This window comes from Myotis brandtii, unplaced genomic scaffold (genome assembly GCF_000412655.1).
Source record: "Myotis brandtii unplaced genomic scaffold, ASM41265v1 scaffold266, whole genome shotgun sequence".
NCBI classification, from domain to species: Eukaryota; Metazoa; Chordata; class Mammalia; order Chiroptera; family Vespertilionidae; genus Myotis; species Myotis brandtii.
The window spans coordinates 1,675,842-1,696,196 of record NW_005360124.1 but is presented as its reverse complement, the minus strand read 5'-3'; the positions used below and the strand labels follow the sequence as shown (position 1 = coordinate 1,696,196).

At 44.0% G+C, this 20,355-nt stretch overlaps 1 protein-coding gene across 7 annotated transcripts in view; it reads left to right on the top strand.

Moving 5' to 3' along the window:
- The window catches only part of NTRK2 (neurotrophic tyrosine kinase, receptor, type 2), a 314,665-nt gene that overhangs the window by 120,028 nt on the left and 174,282 nt on the right, over positions 1–20,355 (top strand). Inside the window, exon 12 of one of the 7 annotated variants that reach the window (XM_014541249.1) lies at positions 7,798–8,277. The exons of the other annotated variants lie outside the window; for them this stretch is intronic. Within the exon in view, the coding sequence (XP_014396735.1) occupies positions 7,798–7,835 (38 nt within the window). The 3' untranslated portion in view covers positions 7,836–8,277. Of the gene's footprint in view, positions 1–7,797; positions 8,278–20,355 lie in introns of those variants that run through there. 7 annotated transcript variants of the gene reach the window in all.

Below are 20,355 nucleotides of genomic sequence, written 5' to 3'. Positions count from 1 at the left end.
GGCCCAGGCCTAAAACCTCGGCCTGAGGCTTTATGCCTGGGTCAGGGAGGAGCCAGCCAACGATTGTTGATGGCGGCAGAGGCGGGGAACCAGGGTGGAGCCAGCCAGCAATTGTTGACTTGCAGTGGCTGCAACAGTGCGGTGATGGGGCTGGTGCCTTCCCCTGATCAGCCCGTTCGACTCCCACAAAGGGTGGCCAGACTGTGGCTTAGGCCCACTCCCCAAGGGAGCAGGGAGCAGGTAGTAGGACATCCCCTAGGGCTCCCAGTATGTGATAGGGGGCAAGCTGGGCTGAGGGAACCCCCTCCCCAGTGCACAAATTTTTGTGCACCGGGCCCCTAGTGTATATATATATATAGCTAAGCAACTGTCTGACCGGCCAGCAGTAGGTATGACACACACCAAGCACTGACCACCAGGGGCAGATGCTCAACACAGGAGCTGCCAAGCTGTGGTGACCTGGCAGTGGCGGTTCTCAGATGACACACCCCGGAACCCGAGATGAGGGAGCCCGATTCCTCATGGGCCATGCAATTCCACCTTCAGCCGTGGGTTATGTTGTTGCTGGGGCACTGTCGGCCCTGAATCTGGTTTACTGCACACTTGTGTTTGTGATCCACACCCTGTCCAACAGCAGGGTGTCCTCTTGAACTCTGGGACCCCTCAGGGAATATCAGAGGGCCAGTTTCGGCCCAATCCCGTAGGCTAGGCCAAGGGACCCACCTGCCAGAGGGACCCTGCTCACTCCACAGATGCCCTTTGAGCCACGGTACCATCCCAGGTGCGGCCAGCCAGGGAGGGACTGCGGGAGGTTGGCTCCAGGATGTGTCCAATCACCCAGTCCTGCCCCGCTGGCCACCTTCTAGTTAATTTCCTTTCAATGTGCACAAATCCGTGCACAGGGCCACTGGTACTATATGTTTGTTGAAATAAGCCAGAGGCTAGACACACCTACAGGACAACAAGAGATTGATTTATTCAATCTTAGTGTAGTTGGTGTGAAAATCTTTGAGAATATTAATGCCCTGCAAACCATGAACTCTATGTGTTTTTTTGTTTGTTTTGTTTTACTCCATTTATAGCATTTGTAGGTGATTCCACAAATAGAGGCAATGGCATCTGTCTTTGGATGTGCTACCTATCCTATGTGAAGTCCCTTACATGGTAGTGGTTGAGCCATTGGACACTTGTCATCAGGCCCTGCTGATCCATCACATTCTACTTAGAATCACTGAGTTTTAGTTGTGCAATAGCTCTGGGTTTCCTTACACATACGAGTTTTGCCAAGAACTCTGTGTTTCCTGCTTTGATTTTCAGCTCATAACAACTTCATTTTGCTAAGACAAACCAGAGCTTTCCAAGGCTTGCTGACCATCCTCAGACATTTAGTTTTTCATCTCCAGCTAACAAATGGACAATACTTTTCTTTATCCAACTCCCACAGCCACCATCATTTTGATCATCATGAGAATTAGAATCAACTCAGTTTGGCACCTTTTCCTCAGTAGTTTCAGATGCTTCAGGAAGTACGCACTGAGTGTCCACCTGTCTAACTCTATAATCTTCAATATATTGAGCAAATATCTGATTCTGTCCAGGAGCTTTGAAGTGATCTGATTAACCCAGTTGCCAATGAGACATAGTAGAGCCTACATTGTCTTGTATTCTCCCTACTTTCCATTTTGGTCCTGTTGTTGAGTACATAGAAATTATTTTTAAAAAGTTTATAGATTACTGTTCTGCAAGGCAGTGTAGGGTGTAGAAGGGTATAGACATTCTCTGTCTGCCCTCCTGTGGCTTACAGTTTGGGATGCAGGAAGTAAAAAGGAAAGAACTACAAGTTTCAAAAAGGTACAAAAGAAGGCCATGTGAATGCATGGAAGAGAAGTTAAGAGGCCCATGAACTGAATACTCACAGGAGACCTCTTTACACTGTACCTTCAAGAATAGTCAAGGCTTCTAACACATGATAGAAGGAGGTCTTAGGAGAAGAGGTGGTATATGGATAAAGCACATCCTTAGGAAGCTAAAGGAGTGTCTGAAGGCTGATTAAGGAACTTCTGGAATGATCACAGAGAGGGAAGCACCAGGACTTAAACTTTTATATTGGGAAATTGCTGCTATAGGTGCAGGTGATACCATTGTAAAGGAGGCACTAACAATCCAGAAGGTCTGAGTTTAGATTTCAGCTATCTCACTCCATACAGGTGACCTTGGACACATCACAGTGGCCATGTGGGTTGAGTGAGTTCCCTATAAAATAGGAAAGGCAGGACAGTAATGGCTAGATGGTGCAAGAATCAACAGATAGTCACTGTTCCACAAATGGCAAATTAGGAAAAGTGGTGCTGAAATAAAGCAGAATTGTACCTCACTCAATCTAACTTCGTGATGAAAGCAAAACCTTTTTGCACCCACCGTTGTTCAGGTACCTAATATTATGAGAACACAGGAGTTTATTCTTTGGTTTGACCTAGTACACATTTCCCAGAAGGCCCAAGGAGCATTTGCTTTGTTCTCCAATGAAGGTGAGCCACCGTACTGTCACCTTCACCACCACACCGGCTCCCAAGAGGCCCCATGCCACTCAGACACCCAAGTTGGCAGTTTTTCTGTTTTAACTCTCCAAATGACAAATGTGGTAAGATTGGCTTTTTCAGATAGCAGCTGCATCTTTCTTCCACTCCCTTCCCTTCGCTTCCTTTCAGACTCAGCAATTTTCTTCTTTCCTCCAGATAAATTGCTGTTAATTTAAATGTACTGCAGATCCTTGCCATTTTATGGCTGATTGCTTCTGAGTAATAGGAGCAAAATGTGTGCATGTTTGAATGTAAAGAAATCTTAATGAGTCGGAAGCCAATGATAAAGAAAGCACAGTGCTTCACTGACCTTCAGCCCACCCCCAGGCCTTCCCTTTGAAGAGGTCTGTGAGCAGATTTGAAATCAGCGAATAGCAGAGACTGAGTTTTAGGACACATCCTGGTTTTCCTTCTCTGCTTTCAACTTCACATTGCATTCTCAGACAGCATCTGCTTTAACCTTGTTCGGATTTAGCTCAGCTGGTGCAAGGAGTGGTGGCAACATTTCTCTAAGGTTGTTTTTGATAAAGGAGCTGTTCTCACAATAACTCCTGTGCACCATCGGAATGCTGCAAATGCTTCAGAATGTCACATTGTCAAAATATCTATATTTCAGGCTCAGAAGCTAGACAGCTCGTTTGGCTGCTAAACCCACAAGATGTTCAGCCATTTGTTGTGGTCTAAAAACTTTCCCCCTCACTAGGAGAAAATAATCATGTATTGTTTTTATATTATTTCGTGGCCCCTTTCTTGAGTTCTTATCAGAGGGCAAAAGTCATGAGATTCTGGTAGGTAGAATAGGACCCTGATTGGATATCACTTTTGATCCCTGAGAAATATGAAATATTGGAGACATCTCTATATATAAAAGCCTAAGTGACCGTCGCAACCGAGGCCTGGTGCACAAAATTCGTGCACGGGGGGGGGTCCCCTCAGCCCAGCCTGCACCTTCTCCAATCTGGGACCCCTCGGGGGATGTCTGCTGCTGGTTTAGGCCCGATCCTGGGGAATGGGCCTAAACTGGCAGTCGGACATCCCTCTCACAATCTGGGACCACTGGCTTCTAACTGCTCACCTGCCTGACTGCCTGATAACCCTAACTGCCCCCCCCCGGCTGGCCTGGTCACCCCCAACTACCCCCCCTGCCAGCCTGGTCACCCCCAACTACCACCCCTGCCAGTCTGGTCGCCCCACGCAGCCTAGTGTTCAGTCATTTGGTCCCCCCTCACTAACCCCTCTGCCGGCCTGGTCGCCCCACACAGCCTGTTGTTCAGTCGCCCTGCCTGCCTGATTGCCCCTAACTGCACCCTGTGGAAGCCTGATCATCCCTAACTGCCTCTGCCTGCCCACCTGATTGCCCCTCACTGCCCCCCCTGCTGGCCTGGTTGCCCCTAACTGCCTCTGCCTGTTGGCCTGGTTGCCCCCAACTGCCCCCTTGCTGGCCTGGTCGCCCTATGCAGCCTGCTGCTCAGTCATTTGGTCATCCCTCACTAACCCCCCCTGCAGGCCTGGTCGCCCCACACAGCTAGTTTCCTTATAAAAGGATGAAATCTGTAAGTCAAACTAATTTTTCAATATAGTGTATCTTTAGTGTGTCAATAGTATGGGACGATCAAGGGTATCGAGAAGCGTTGACTTGCCTTCCTGAAGGCTCACATTGCTTATCCTTGTTTCAGGCTGTTTTTTTCCTCTTAAGGGAGTTACTGCATGTGTTTTTATGGTGGTTTCACTTGTTATTTTTTTTATTGCAAGGGCGAATGGAGCTAAGGTATGCTTCTTTGAGAAGGATGAATCACAAAAGGCAATCAGAAGGAGGTTGAAGAGTAACATCTGACATCAATTTAAATAGGGGCAAATGCTGGTGTGCCCCGAGTGAATGGCAGTCCAAAAGAGCTTGCATCTAGCTAAGAAAATTGTTTCTCAATTGTAATTTTAAAGAGCCTGGAGGAGCATCTGGGAAGAAAATGTCAAATAGAAGCAAAGGAAGAGTGGCCTGGTTCATTCTGTAAACACTCTGACATCAGTAAACTCTTAGAATTTCCCTGCCAAATGCCCAGAAACTAGTATATAGGAGTCAACAAATCTTTTTGTCTGAGGGTGATGTCTTCTATTTGTATCACCAAGTTTCTCCTATTTTTTTTATTGGCAGACTTGACATCCCAATTTTAATCCTATTGTTACAATGGGAAAGGAAGTGAGAATCATCTTCTTAAAACCTGATGGAATAATTAAGAGGTTTGGTTGGTTAATTTGGCATGCTTGTCCTACGTGCCATAGTGTCCTCTAAACTAGTGCGGCTTATGTGTGCCCGGAGGCTGAACTTTTAGAAAGAGAGTAGGAAGAGTTATGAAGAAAAATTAATCAGTGCCCCTAAGCACTTCCTAAACTCTCAGTGCTTTGTGGTGTTTAAATCCACAAATGATGTTTGGCGTCCATCCCAAGTCCTCTCCCTGAGACTTGGAAGGGCAGGAGACAGGAATGCCATGGAAATTAAGCTCCAGAGGGTTGCTGTAAATGATAATACAGATTGGTGGTGGTAATTACAGCTCTGGAGGCAGATGACACCAGCACTTGGCAGACCAGACACCAGGTTGAGGAAGATCGAGAGTCTGGAGGGGTTGTGTTTAGAAGCGCCTTCCAAAGCTGAACTTGAAAACATCTTGGCAGTTTCTACCATGACATCATCTATTTTGTCACGTATGAATCTGGTGAAGATTCATGCAAACTATACACAGAATTGTATGTAACAGAATCTTCCCCGTCCCTGCTGGGTTTTTATGGGCAAGTGCAAGGAGAGTTTGTCCTCTCTGCACAGGGACACGGCAGGGTGGCCATAGAATCTGAGTTCCTGGGTCAGAATCTGAGCTCCATCACTTACTAGTTATTGGACTGTAAGCTACTTTGGACAAAGAGCTTAGAGGAGAGCTTGGCACAAAGTAGATTAGCGTTATTTATTATGCAAGTTGTTTACTCACCTTTCTCCAGCTGGGGCAATGAAGTAGTTGAGGTCAAAGCAGTCCATTTTCTTTATTTTTATATCATCTATTACAGTGTCTATGATTTGGTCTATGTTCAGTAAATGTTTGCAGAATTAATTAATACTAAATATTACGTATTATGTGTTTTATATCTATTACATGTAATATACACACTATATGTCTTATAGGTTGAAGAGTAACATCTGACATCAATTTAAATAGGGGCAAATGCTGGTGTGCCCCGAGTGAATGGCAGTCCAAAAGAGCTTGCATCTAGCTAAGAAAATTGTTTCTCAATTGTAATTTTAAAGAGCCTGGAGGAGCATCTGGGAAGAAAATGTCAAATAGAAGCAAAGGAAGAGTGGCCTGGTTCATTCTGTAAACACTCTGACATCAGTAAACTCTTAGAATTTCCCTGCCAAATGCCCAGAAACTAGTATATAGGAGTCAACAAATCTTTTTGTCTGAGGGTGATGTCTTCTATTTGTATCACCAAGTTTCTCCTGTTTTTTTTTATTGGCAGACTTGACATCCCAATTTTAATCCTATTGTTACAATGGGAAAGGAAGTGAGAATCATCTTCTTAAAACCTGATGGAATAATTAAGAGGTTTGGTTGGTTAATTTGGCATGCTTGTCCTACGTGCCATAGTGTCCTCTAAACTAGTGCGGCTTATGTGTGCCCGGAGGCTGAACTTTTAGAAAGAGAGTAGGAAGAGTTATGAAGAAAAATTAATCAGTGCCCCTAAGCACTTCCTAAACTCTCAGTGCTTTGTGGTGTTTAAATCCACAAATGATGTTTGGCGTCCATCCCAAGTCCTCTCCCTGAGACTTGGAAGGGCAGGAGACAGGAATGCCATGGAAATTAAGCTCCAGAGGGTTGCTGTAAATGATAATACAGATTGGTGGTGGTAATTACAGCTCTGGAGGCAGATGACACCAGCACTTGGCAGACCAGACACCAGGTTGAGGAAGATCGAGAGTCTGGAGGGGTTGTGTTTAGAAGCGCCTTCCAAAGCTGAACTTGAAAACATCTTGGCAGTTTCTACCATGACATCATCTATTTTGTCACGTATGAATCTGGTGAAGATTCATGCAAACTATACACAGAATTGTATGTAACAGAATCTTCCCCGTCCCTGCTGGGTTTTTATGGGCAAGTGCAAGGAGAGTTTGTCCTCCCTGCACAGGGACACGGCAGGGTGGCCATAGAATCTGAGTTCCTGGGTCAGAATCTGAGCTCCATCACTTACTAGTTATTGGACTGTAAGCTACTTTGGACAAAGAGCTTAGAGGAGAGCTTGGCACAAAGTAGATTAGCGTTATTTATTATGCAAGTTGTTTACTCACCTTTCTCCAGCTGGGGCAATGAAGTAGTTGAGGTCAAAGCAGTCCATTTTCTTTATTTTTATATCATCTATTACAGTGTCTATGATTTGGTCTATGTTCAGTAAATGTTTGCAGAATTAATTAATACTAAGTATTACGTATTATGTGTTTTATATACATGTAATACACACACTATATGTCTTATATATACTAGTTATATATTGAATATATATACAATATACTACATGTTATATGTTATATATCATATGTGATATAATGGATATTACATTTCTATATATCTATGTGTCATATATATTCTGGGCGTTTGATTCCATTTAGGCAATTAATTAATTATTTAATGTAAGAATTCCTGAAAAAAAAATCTAAATCTGTGTGTAGTTCCATATTTTACCAGTTATATCCAGCCAGCACTCTGCTTTAGTTGCTCAATAATTTATCAATTATTTAAGAAATAACTTGGTAAAATTAGGCAGGGGAAAAATTAGGATTATGGTAGATATTTGTTAAGTTTTATTTTTCCCCCTAAACATAAAAATTCTTCAGGGGTCATCGATATTGTTCACAGATTTCTCCTACTAAGTTAAGAAGTTAATATCTGACAGTTGTGGGTGGAGCTGTGTGCAGAAATTCTTTGCGTTTCTTTCCCATGTTTCATGTGCCATGTAAAGTTGGTTTTGAGTTTAAAACGAAGTTGCTCAATAATGAGATGCACATTTTCTTCCAATTTCTGTTCTGTTATTATATATTGCTTTATATTTTAAAGCATATTCCATGTTGTGTCTTAATTTTGATGTTTATTTATGTTCTTTTAAAAGTGATTGTACTTGCATGTTAATTTCTGTTGATTTTTCTTTTGAGCATGACTTATGTTTTATTTTGTGTTTCTTTTAGGTTTTGTTTTGTTTCATAAGATCCCACTGGATGGGTAGCTGAAATAAAGGAAAAGACAGAGAAAGGGGCTGTGGTGCTTGTTGGTTGGTGCTGCCTTGTAAGCTGGACTCTTGGGACTGGCACAGGCTTCTCCCGGGAAGTCTGCTTACCTGGCGTTTTCTGGTAGAGGCGGGTGGTGTTTGCAGGAGGTACTGCATGGAGCCTGCAGATCCTGAGCTGTGATTGGGGAACACCGGTGCTGAGGCAGCTCACAGGCAGCTACTCGGAGATGCAAGAAAACATCTTAAATTAATGCTTCCATTTGTTCTTACAATCATTCAAAGGTGGAATTGAAATGAAATCCTATTGGGTTGTGCTTCTCTTCTGGAAGATGTGCTGTTTGACCATACTGGAAATGTATTTGATTTTTATTGTTTCTGTTTATTAAAGATGAACTACAAAGTTAAAACAAATCTAAATTTAGGGACAGGCATAAGTGCACACTAAACTGTAACCTCCATGTAACTCGGATTTTAACATCATCTTCTGTTGTTGTTTAATCAGTACTGAACTGAGGAAGTTTTATGTTTCCATCCATACCACAGCAGCTGAAAGCGCATATACGGTATCACCATGGGGACGTGGTGATTTCACAAGAGAGTCTCTTTCCTTCACTGATAATAAAGATCCAGAGCCATGCAATCAACGCTCATGATTTCCTATACGGTATCACCATGGGGACGTGGTGATTTCACAAGAGAGTCTCTTTCCTTCACTGATAATAAAGATCCAGAGCCATGCAGTCAACGCTCATGATTTCCTTAAAGTTTCTTTAATGATTTTCTTAAAGGAAAAAAAAAGCTACTTGGTCAGCTGTAGATGAAAAGCTGTAGAGTTAGGTTAGGCATAGACAGAATAACTAAAGGAGTGAAATATATGCATATGGTGCATATGTCCTTTCATTTGCCCGCTGCGATCCACCTGCGTTTTAGAAGTTTGTCGAGTGATAAGGCCGCAGCAACCCATGCTGTTCCCATAACAGAACTGCAGCTTTTCTACTCTGAAAAGGCCTGTGAGCAGAATGGCTGGCCTGCTGTGAGCAGAAGTCGATATTGTAAGTAAGACAGTCTCCCTACGACATACTACACTGCTGCTGGGTTTTCAGGGGGCAGGACAGCTCATCCTGACCCCAGCAGCGCAAGGTGGCAGGTCGCTAATGAATATGTGCTTTATATTGTCCAGCTTCATTGCTGAGAGGGCAGCCGAATCCTGCGCCCCTGCCTTAGTCTCACCGTGGCCCCCTGTTTCAATCGCTCAGCCATGGCAGTGACCTTGGTGCGCTCTGCTCAGTCTGCACCAGGCAGGATCCCTGTCAGAAGACAGGTTTGACTGCCCTGCCCCTCCTCACCTTACACCTTTCTTGTTAGGGGGACTTCAAAGGCGGGCCTGGAGCATGTCCTTTGAAAACACAATCAGGTCTGTACAGCACAGGGAAGGTAGTTAATAATATTGCGGTAACTATGTATGGTGTCAGATGGGTACAGGAAATATTGGGGGGAACACTTTGTAAAGTATATGATTGTCTAACCACTGTGCTATACACCTGAAACCAATACAAAACAATATTGAAAGTAAAAAAAGAAGAGTGCATTGATGCCATGGCTGAGTTGGAAATTTATTGATGTTCTTTAAAAATAATTTTTTGAAATAGTTACACAGTTTTACAGTTCAGCTTTAAGGATGCATAGATTTTTAACAGGTCTAACATGTTTGGAAATGTTTTGAATCCCGTGTAACCAAGGCATTAATCTTAATAAACCAGGATCCATTTAGGTACCACTTGATAAAATAAGATAACCCATGATGGATATTTTATACTCTCTCTTTTACATTAGCCACTGACGATGGCATTGCTCAATGCCGACATCTCACAGAGTCTATGGATTACAGCATTGAACTTGGCTACTTCAGACCCAGGCCTCAAAGGGGCAGTTTCTCCAAAGCGTAAACAGGCTCCTGGTTTTTGAAAGTATTTTTCCCCCTAAAAGGACATTTTAGTGTGAGGGCAGCTGGCCCTCAGTGTGGGGACATCTGAATATCCTCACAATTTCCATTTTCTTACTTGCTGCTAAATGACAGTTCCTGTCACGACTTAGAATCTGATCTTTCCCAAAGGTGTTGATTTACAAAGAGGCCAGTTAATTGCAGAAATCCCGAACCCTGAGAGATTAAGGAAATTCAAACTGGAAGCCAAGCAGGGGCTGTCAGGACAGCTCAGATTCTTAAATATCGGCCATTTGGTATATATACATATATATATTTTTTAAAAAGCTTTTATGTAATTTCATAGAGCCATAAAAAGGCGATGAATTGTTTAAGGCCTATTTTTAAAGTTTTCCAGACTCAAAAGGAAATAAAATAAATAAAAGGATATTTGTACTCAACAGCTAGAAGAATGACGAGGTGGATTTTTGTTTTTAAATGGAGAGAAGTGGACAGATAAGGCAATTTAATATATCAGACTGCAGTTGACATCTCCTAGGGAACGATGAAAACAGCAGGCTATTAGAAAATTGTTTCATATGGTTCTTGAGTTCTTTGCTTTGTCTTTTCTTAAATCCCTGAAGACCACAATCAGTAACATAGCTTCTCATATCTGTACTCTAGACCACCCCCTTGCATCCTCTTGCTTTCTGTGTCCTCTGTAAGAAATCTTTTTTGAGCTTCCTAATGTAATTCTGCAACATTAGAAAAAGATGGGCAGCATTTTTTATTGAAATCAAGTCTGTCGCCCTCCAGCAAGGACCTGGCACTGCAGTACCAGGCGAGTACCCTAAATGCACAACGTACCCTAATTGGGTGTTCACTCCAGAGGGGAGCTGTCACTCAGCCCCAGCCAACTCCCGCCCCCCGGGAGTGTGGTCCCAGGTTTCCAAATCTTGGGATTCTTTAAGAGAAACTTGAAACCTGTGAAATGTCCCTATTTTTAAAAAGTTGACTCAGTTATTTTTAAAACATTATGTAGGCCAACAGAACATGTCTGTGGGCTGCCCGTTTGTTACTTGTGTCTTAAAGCAAGATCGTTGTTCTCTCACTGCTTCCTCCTGTCTTTCCTTTGCAAACGTGCTTCCCAGCATCACCATTGAGAGCTTTATCAGCTCGCCTCTGCCAGCGGGGACCTGGGCTCTCTCCCTGCCTGGGACTTCCTTGCAGCAAGCAGTGTTTGCCCTTCATCCCTGATTGGCCCCACGTCCCTCTGGCCAGAGTCTTTCTCCCTGCTTTGTTTGACATGACTCCTTTCACCAGTGTCTGTGCTGCCTGGCCCGCTCAGGTGCAGCCAAGTTCAGGGGAAAACGCACAGCCCCGTTTCTCGGGTGGCCTTAACATACCAGTGTGGCTGTTGATGAATGGAAAACAGCTGTGTCATCTTCACGAATCGCAGTTCAGGCCCTGTATCTTGACTCCAAGGCAGCTGAGAGCGACTGAGAGACTCCCACTGTCATCACCTGAGGCATCAGTCGAGGCCAAGAATGATGAATGGAAAACAGCTGTGTCATCTTCACGAATCTCAGTTCAGGCCCTGTATCTTGACTCCAAGCCAAGAAGGTCCAGATCTCCACAGGAAGAATGAATCCCCACAGACTTCAAAGATCACTCAGCGTTTTCACTCCTGATCTCCAGCAGGGACCAGCTTCATTCTTGACCTAGTGACTGCTCTTCCCAAGAGTAGGGAGCAAAGATGGGACTTAAATAACCCCAGCCCCTCCCACAGCACAGAGCCCAGAGTGTGCTTTGGACCCCACTCTTCACATCATCCTGGATTACAGCGCTCCACGCCCCCACCCCCACCCCCACACTGGCCCTGTTAGGGCCCAAGCTCCTCCTCAGACAGAGTAGAGGCCACATTGTTCAATAGTTGGAGGAGCAAACAGCTCAAGGAGTTCAAGGCAAGAATTTAGTTCCCTGGCAAGTGTGACGGTCAGCATGATGGAGGTGCTCCTGCCTTCTCCTCTTCCTTTTCTCTTTATTTGCTTAAAATCCCTGACTTTCTCTCTCCTTCCCACCCTTCTCCCTCCTTCCCTCTCTCCCTCTCCCCTTCTCCTTCTCTTCCTCCCTCGCTCTCTCTATCTAGCATTCTAATTTGACTCCATGACAAACTGAGAGTTAATTTTTATTTGCTTTACTGGTTGCTTTCCATATACCTTTTTTAAAAAAATTCATTTTGAAATGGAATCAAAGCACTAAAGGGGACCTGAGCTAGCTCCTCTCTCACTCCATCAGAGAATGGTGACTTATACTTTCTTCCGGTGTCTTCTATCTAGACTCCTCCCTGGCTTCCATCTAATTTGCTCACACAACAGTAGAAGCTCATTTCACCTTGTTTTGTCCTGACTGCAGACACAGAGGGAGGGCAGCTGATGTGGAGTGATTCCACATAGTTCAGGTTCTTCTCAGGGCAGCTGCACCCAGCCTGGTGGGCTGTGCCATGCCTGTGGCCCCCATGGAGCTGTGCCAGTCAGCAGACTTGACTCCAAGGACAGGGACAGAAGCAGTCACCTGTGAAGGGTGCTCTGCTGTGTTCACACCACCTGTGGTGCCTGAGGACCATGTCAGGCTTACTCAAGGGCACCTGGGAAGGTCAAGGGCTCTCCCGGACAGGACAGGTATGCCATTTTCTGTGGGGTGCTGCCACAGTGAATTACGTTAACAGGATCTGCAACCCTGAAAGTGACATAAAACAGCTGTCACAGAAGGCAGCTTTCTACTCAAGCCAGTCCATTTCTTTTCTTTTTTTTTTCCTCTTCTGGGCCAAAGGTGTCTCCCAACCATTAGAGTTGGACAGTGAGAGCACTCTGAGTTTAATTTGGGCTAATATTGCAATGGAGCCTTGGGATGGTCATTGGTGGGCACCCAAGGTAGGTGGTTATTGGCTGTGTCTGGAATCTGAGTTTTCATGAAAAGAAAAAGGCATGAGGAGGAAAGAAAAACACAGAGGTTTTTTCATCACTTTTAAGTCAGTCCGTTTATGAAGGAGGCATAAACACAAAATAGCAAGAGATTCTACTCACAATGCATATGTATGTCAAATCATCATGTTGTACTCTTTAAATATCTTTGAATTTTATTTGTCAGTTATGCCCCAATAAAACTGACAGAGGGAAAATGGAAAAATAATAGCAAGAGATTCCAGAGAAAAACAGATCCTTGCGTATCACACCCATTTCATGTTGGGGTCCATTCGCTGTAATCCATAGGCAGCTGTGAGTCATTCTCATGCCCTGTTTTCTCCCTGTGATGTTCCAGGTTTTAAAGTCATTTTTCACATTTCCTGTAAATAGTGGATAATCATTTTTATTTTCTTTTTAAGTGCTGTTTTATCATGTGGATAGATCATAAATGTACTTGCTGAATTCATTCTTTTTTTTTTAACAAGCCAATAAAGTTTTATAATTCATCTCCATGTGTCTTGCATTCTCTCTAGGGCCTTGTATACGTCTGCTCCCTTCCTCAAGCATCCCCATCACTATGTGTGTCCTTGGTGGTGTTCAAGAGGAAAGGTGTTAGAAGAAAGAGTATGAGAAACATCATAGAGAATTGGGAATGGGAGAGTCCCAAACCCACCGTAGATTCTGGAATAAATCTCCCTCAAAAAAGGACTTTCAAATTTCCCATTAATGTGAATTATACATTTATTGTTACTGATTCTTGACAGGGGATATAGTTTCATTTGGTTAAAAGGAAATACTAAAAAAAAAATACAAAAAGTGTTTAAGGAAACTAAAGAAACAAAAAAACAAACCGTACATTCTATGGGAAAATCCTTCGGTATTTAAAAAATTTGGAATAACCCAGGTCCCAGTGAGAGGACACATTTGGTGCTCTGCCCCTCCCTCCCTTCAAAGGGCCTTGGTGGTCAAATGAACATGATGACTTGTGCTTTCATGGAAGGGGAGATTGAGGAAGACAAGTGGATGTAGAGATAAGATACTATGGAACCGTAACTATTAAATGGTGCCCACACTTCGCATCCCTTTTATTTCCAACCTCCAGTGGCCCACACTGTCATTCCTCATCCCCACCCCGCCAAGGTTTGTAGGACCCCAGCCCTGACACATCTGAGCTTGCCTCTGGTAACTTTGAAAGGGTTTTTCTCCAAATGCAAGACTTAGGATTAGAAACTGATCCAGTGTGACCCGCTGTCTTATGGAACCAAGTACACAGACCCTCTCTTAAGAGCCTGTTTAGTGCTATTGACTTGTGCTTTTTTTGAAACACCCTTCTCAGTTTGCCTTGCTGAGAACAGGTTTTGTGGGCCATTAGGAGGCCGTATAATAATTTGAGGCAGTAGGCTTTGGATGCAGACTATTCAGGTTTGAAGCCAGCTTGCTCAAGCTAAATGAGTCATTTCACTCTTCTATTCCCATTCCCTCATTTGCACAACGGGGAGTAGTAATGTTGCCCCCTCACTAGGCTCTTAGGAGAGTCAAGTGAGATGGTCAGGTAAAACCCTTACTTAGCACATTGCCTGGCAGGTTGGGGACCTCTTTTCATTGATAAAATACTTTGAAGGACTTGGGTTTGCACTGAGCATGAGTATGCCTCAGTGAGTGCCTGTGAATCTCATACAGATTCACTTACATGTATTGGTTATATGGCGGTTATGTGAGCACAACGAATGGAGTCCAAATGAAAGGGAATTTCACTCACTGGGCAATTCTGGATGTGTCCACTCTGTGAAGGCCACATTGGAGCTTTCTCAGGAGTTATCATCATTGTGCGCCTAGATCCTTCTTTCTGCCCAGGTGATTCTTGTGCACTGGTTCTACCTCAGATTTGATACTGATAAAATAATACCATACGATTTGTTTGGGGCTGTATTATGACCGTCGCATGAGTTTGAATGATGCTCTGTATTTTGAGGATTCTGAAAGAAATAGCATTGAAGGACATACCCCAAACATGGTCTGCCTCTTTTCTACTCACCTTATCAATTCAGAATTTTTAGTCATTTGAACCAGGTCTACTTTAACTTTAACTGGTGGATTCTCCATGTGAAAATATTTGGCTAAGAATAAAAGTGACGAATGAATTGGCTGAGGGATTGTTTGAAACAAAAGACTTGTTTCAAGTTCCCTCAAGGCTTAGAAACAACTGTTTACAGGCAATGAGTTACAAATAGCTGGATTTTTCTCTTCTGCTTCCTGAGGTAGTTTCTGATAAAGGCTCCATTAAGCAACACACAATTGGCCTAGTTGGAACTACTTCATGTTGCAAGTAATAAAATTTTATTTCTTTAGTAATATTTTGTAATTTGTGCTGTTTTGTTGTTGTTATTAAATCTCTTTAAATAAGTGGCATTGAAGTTTTACCAGCACTTAATTTAAGGTACTTTTAGTATTGTTAATACCTTTTCTAATACATTTTAAAGTGAGACTGTATCTAAGAGTTAATGCGTATTGATTTTCACTCTGTACCAAGTATGCATGTTATGTTTTAAGTACTAAAACATATATTAATGTATTTATTCATTCATTCCCTGCAATCCTACGAGGCTAATGATAATATTGCTTCCATTTAAAGTGATAGTAAAACTGAGGAACAGAGTGATCAAGGACCTTCCTTCAGGTTACCTAGCTAACGAGGGGTAATCCCAGGGTTTGAATTCAGTCAGGCTGGCTCAAGTACCAGAGCTCAGAACAACTACCCTATATGGGCTGGATCTTTGAGCAGGGCCAGGATGGGGGTGAGGCCAGCAGGTGCCTAGGACACTCTCAGGGCCATTCAAGTGCCCAGTGGCCACTCTTACCAGCACTGGTGATTGAGCAGAGACGATTGTTGTGGCAAAGCACAAATGTAAGGTGAACTTTAGTCAATGGGGTGGTACGTGCTGTCCCAGGAAGTCCTAGTTATGTGTGCCACTCACCAAGCCCTGCAGATCTTGACTTGCAGGTACAGGGATGATAGTGAAATTGGCACATGCTTTGAAAATTTTATCTTATGAAACAGAAATTGCAGGAGGTATCTACTCAATGCTAATCCTATCTAATAAAAGAGTAATATGCAAATTGACCATCACTCCAACACATAAGATGGCCACCTCCATGTGGACACAAGATGGCCACCACAAGATGGCCAGCAGGGGAGGGCAGTTAGGGGCAATTGGGCCGGCAGGGAAGCAGTTAGGCGTCGATCAGGCTGGCAGGGGAGCGGTTAGGGGGTGATCAGGCTGGCAGGCAGAAGCAGTTAGGGGAAATCAGGCAGGCAGGCAGGTGAGCGGTTGGGAGCCAGCAGTCCTGGATTGTGAGAGGGATGTCTGACTGCCTGTTTAGGCCCGATCCTGGTGGGACATCCCTTGAGGGGTCCCAGATTGGAGAGGGTGCAGGCTGGGCTGAGGAACAGCCCCCCCCCCATGCACAAATTTCATGTACCGGGCCTCTAGTCCTATATAATAAAAGGGTAATATGCAAATTGACCAAACAGAATGACCGGTCATTATGACGTGCACTGACCACCAGGGGCAGATGCTCAATGCAGGAGCTGCCCCCTGGTGGTCAGCCAGAAGCCGGGCTGACTGCTGGTAAGCACAGTGGCAGAGGTGGCACTAAGGATGTCTGACTTCAGTGTAGGCCCACCTCCGCAGGGAGCAGGCCTAAGCCATCAGTCAGACATCCCCTGAGGGCTCCTGGACTGCTAAAGGGCACAGGCCGGGCTGAGGGACCCCCTTCCCCCACCCAGTGCAGGAATGTCGTGAACCGAGCCTCTAGTTAACTAATGAAAACTCAGAGCATGTTTGCTTTGTTCGTTGTAACTAAAGGCGGATGTGTTGTTTTTGATTGTTCTAAAGCAAATTTTCTTGTTGCTCCTGAACTTGAGTACTTCCTGTTCACTGGGAGCAGTGCTGACTCTCAGATGAGTGATGGCAAGGGAAACCGCCGGGTGGGGGTGGGGTGGGAGGGGTGTGGTGGAAGATTTGTTTGAGGACACATCCTGTCACCTGCATTCAGAGGATCCAGACATTGGAACAAGGCTGTGGAAAATGCCTGAGCAGCTCTTGCCTCTGAAACACAAGGAGACAGAGCAGCATCTAAGCAGTTCAGTCACGTCCCTGCTCCTGCCCCTGAATGTGCCGTCTGGCAGAGAGTGACTGAAAGAGACGGCCAAGGGCACATGCTAATTTTCCAATCAATGTGTCAGTCTCATCCACACACCACAACACCCAGAGCTGTGTTTACTGAATTAAAATCTCTGCCTGACCATAAACTAATGAACAATAAGTTTTCTCCTTCCCTCCCATCTTTCAACATTTTTATTCTGTTTCCTGGGAGGCAAGGAGAAACCTCTTTTGTCATTCACCACCCTTCCCTTTCTTTTTAGTAATTCTCATCATACAGTAAATTAGTCTTGCCGAATGGTCAAATAAAAGTGTAGGCCACAGCTGTTTGCCTTGAAGATTAGAATTCAGCTTCAGGTAAGTCATGCAATTTCACTAAAGACCCTGGAGCTTTGTGGGGTGGGAGTAAGGGTTGCCTAGCACTGTTTGACCTCTTGGGGGAGTTCTAGGTTTTAAATGAATTGAGCCATAGCCTGTTAGGGTGTTTCAGGCTTTGTAGAGATTACTTCCTGGACAGTTTTTTCTCTCTGCATTTACTTAGGCTTCTGGATTTGGGGGAGACCATCACCCTCCTTCACTAAAGGCTGTGGAACTGCCTGCCATGTTTTACTTTGGGGCTGGTAGTGTGCTGGCTTTTCATTGTTTGCACAGTGGGTTGACCAGCAGGTCTCGGTGGCGGAGAGGAGTCAGGATATAGCTGCCCTGTTGCACAAGGGGAGACTCATCTCAAACAGGTCTCATCTCTCCACCACTGCAGTCTTTCAAGGTGGGCTTATCTCTTCTCCTTTTCTCCATCTGTTTCCTCAACCCTGGAGGGGGAAAGGCTTCCTTCCCACGGTGGGCGGTCTCCAGTGCCTCACCATTTCTTGTTTGTCCTTTGAACAGGCCCATACCTCTATACATTGTCCCCACAACTTGCAATTTAAACCACTGGGGATGAGTTCTTTTTCCCTGACACAACCCTAACTGAGACATACTAAATTCCTTAATATATTATCTTGTTCTATCTTACATCGAGTACACTCAAAATCCAGTAAATATATAGTAAGTGTCATTTATAGGTCAGAGAGTGAGCCTAGCACTGGGAGATGCCATAATAAGCCAAGCAGATGCCATCTTTGGCCTCATGGGCTATGGCCTAAGGGTAATATCAGTAGTGTGGTGCCACTATTGTCCGCACTTTGCACATAAGAAAACAAAGGCTTAGGAAGTTGACTAACTTGTCCAAGGTCACGCGAATCACATTCCTCAGCCTATAAACTCATGCTCTGGCCTGCTTCTCTGAGGGCAGTGCTTCCTTTTACCTCTTGGGGGGTCTGTATTTCCCTGAGCTCTAAAATGGTCATCGATCTCTGCACTATATTTCCAACTCAGAATAAACTGATGAAAAGTATCCCCTCCCTTGTTACCTATTTTCTCTTTCCCTTTTATCGTTAAAAAAATAGATTTCTTCTTTTCCTCTAGTTCCCTTTCTACCCGACACAAACACATGCAAATATGCTTTGTCCTTTCTCTAATTTTTACACATTTGGTTGGAATATGTGCATCGGAGAGAGATTGTGTATGAAGGGGTGTGTGTGTGTGTGTGTGTGTGTGTGTGTGTGTTTGTGTGTGTGAGAGAGAGAGAGAGAGAGAGAGAGAGAGATCAGCAAGGAAAGACACAATAATTCTCAACACACACACACACACACACACACACACACACACACACACACACGGAATATGAATACTACATGCTTTAAATGGGAATTTAGTTCCAACACATACACAATTTATGCCATTATCACCTCCCCAGTGCTTTAATGCCCCCAACTCCTTTAAAAAACTTTCCATATTGTATTTTTTGCTTTTTGTTTTTACTTCCTTATAAAAAGCAAGAAGTTTTACTGAGAAGAAATGATTACAAATCCCAAAAGGTTGGTGTTCTGTTCTGAGCTCCAAGATGTAAGGATTGAGTGGATTTCAAACTTGGCTAAATTTCTGACTTGGCAAATGCTTCCATCCTTATTTATGACAGCTTGGAAACTTCCATTTTCCAGGGCTTATAAATGAGGCTGCTGATTTGGTCTCCCTTTTCTATTTTGCTGTGAATTATGAAATAACCAGCCTGAAGGCTTCTTTTAGACATTAACCCTCTTAACAGAATAAGTGTGTGTGTGTGTGTGTGTGTGTGTGTGTGTGTGTGTGTGTTCTTTCTTTTCTTGGTTATGAGGCATCGTTTACATATTTCACACAGGCAGTGTACTTCCCTTTTTATGCATTTCCACAAAATGACACTTGAAGGTGTTGAGGTTTGGGGTGTTGAGAATGATAACTGTGTGGTCTTCATTGTAGTCACACAGGACTTTTTGACTGTACATCTCATCCTCGAAGGGCAATTAACAGTTGGGATTCTGGAGCAAGTCAGGTAAATAGAAAGTCTCAGCGTTTTCCCAGAGGTTATGAATAGGTCCTGTGTCAGGGGCTATCCATGCTCATTTTGTTTTAGTAGAAAATGGTCAAAAAATGGAAGAACTCTGAGAAGTTTTCTCCTTCTTCCTACCTCCTTTCCCCTCCCTCTCCCCCACCTTTTTCTTAACTTATACCCAATCTTTTGAAGCTCATTTAAGTGCTCTTCATAAGTGCTTTTTTCTTTGGATTCATGTAAACACAGCAAAGTTGGTCAGTGGGGAAGGTAGGCAGGTTTTGCTGAATATAGGCAGTAGGAATTTTCAAATGCAGATTGTATCCTCTGAGAAGCAGGTGCCCAGACAGGATTAAAGCTGCAAGGATTTTAATCAGGAGAAACTCTTGTGTGAGAGGAAATGGAGAAGGAGCCAGAGAAGGATGTGAAAGCATAGACAGGACTGTCACTCAAGTCTGTTCTTGGTGATGAGAGGATGGGAAGGTTAGGACAAGAATCCTAGACCATTCACTCTAAGGAAGTATGGGCAAGGCTGCTGGGGGAGTCTTTGAGCCAAAGTCAGCTACCAGTCGGCCAAGAGTTCCTTGTCTCCAAGGATGGGTATGCCTTATATTCCAACTACTCCTGGCACTGGTTCTAGGGCAGTCATGGGAAGCATGGACTCACTGCAAATGAGCGATGGATTTGAGAGCACAGGTGGGTTTCAGGATGTAGCTGGGACCCTTGGTCAGTTATGCTCCCTGAAGGTGATGTCTGTGGGGTGCTCTCGGACAAGAGGAGCTGTCGTATCCACTTAACTGATGTACTGGTTAATGACTGCTCCCATCTCTCTTCAACATACGAACCCATCTGATAGTGCCCTGAGCACTCCTGGATGGACGGCTGGGTTCCAGTGCTCAAGGGAACCTCTGCTTCTTTAATGACCTACTACCAGTGGCATTGGTTAGAGGGGCTTCAACTATAATCACTCTTAAAAAAATAAAAGAAGAACACAGGCTAGGCAAGTCAACATTTTGAAATGTTTAAAATGTCATTTTTGAGCTGCAGCCATCCTTTTATTTAT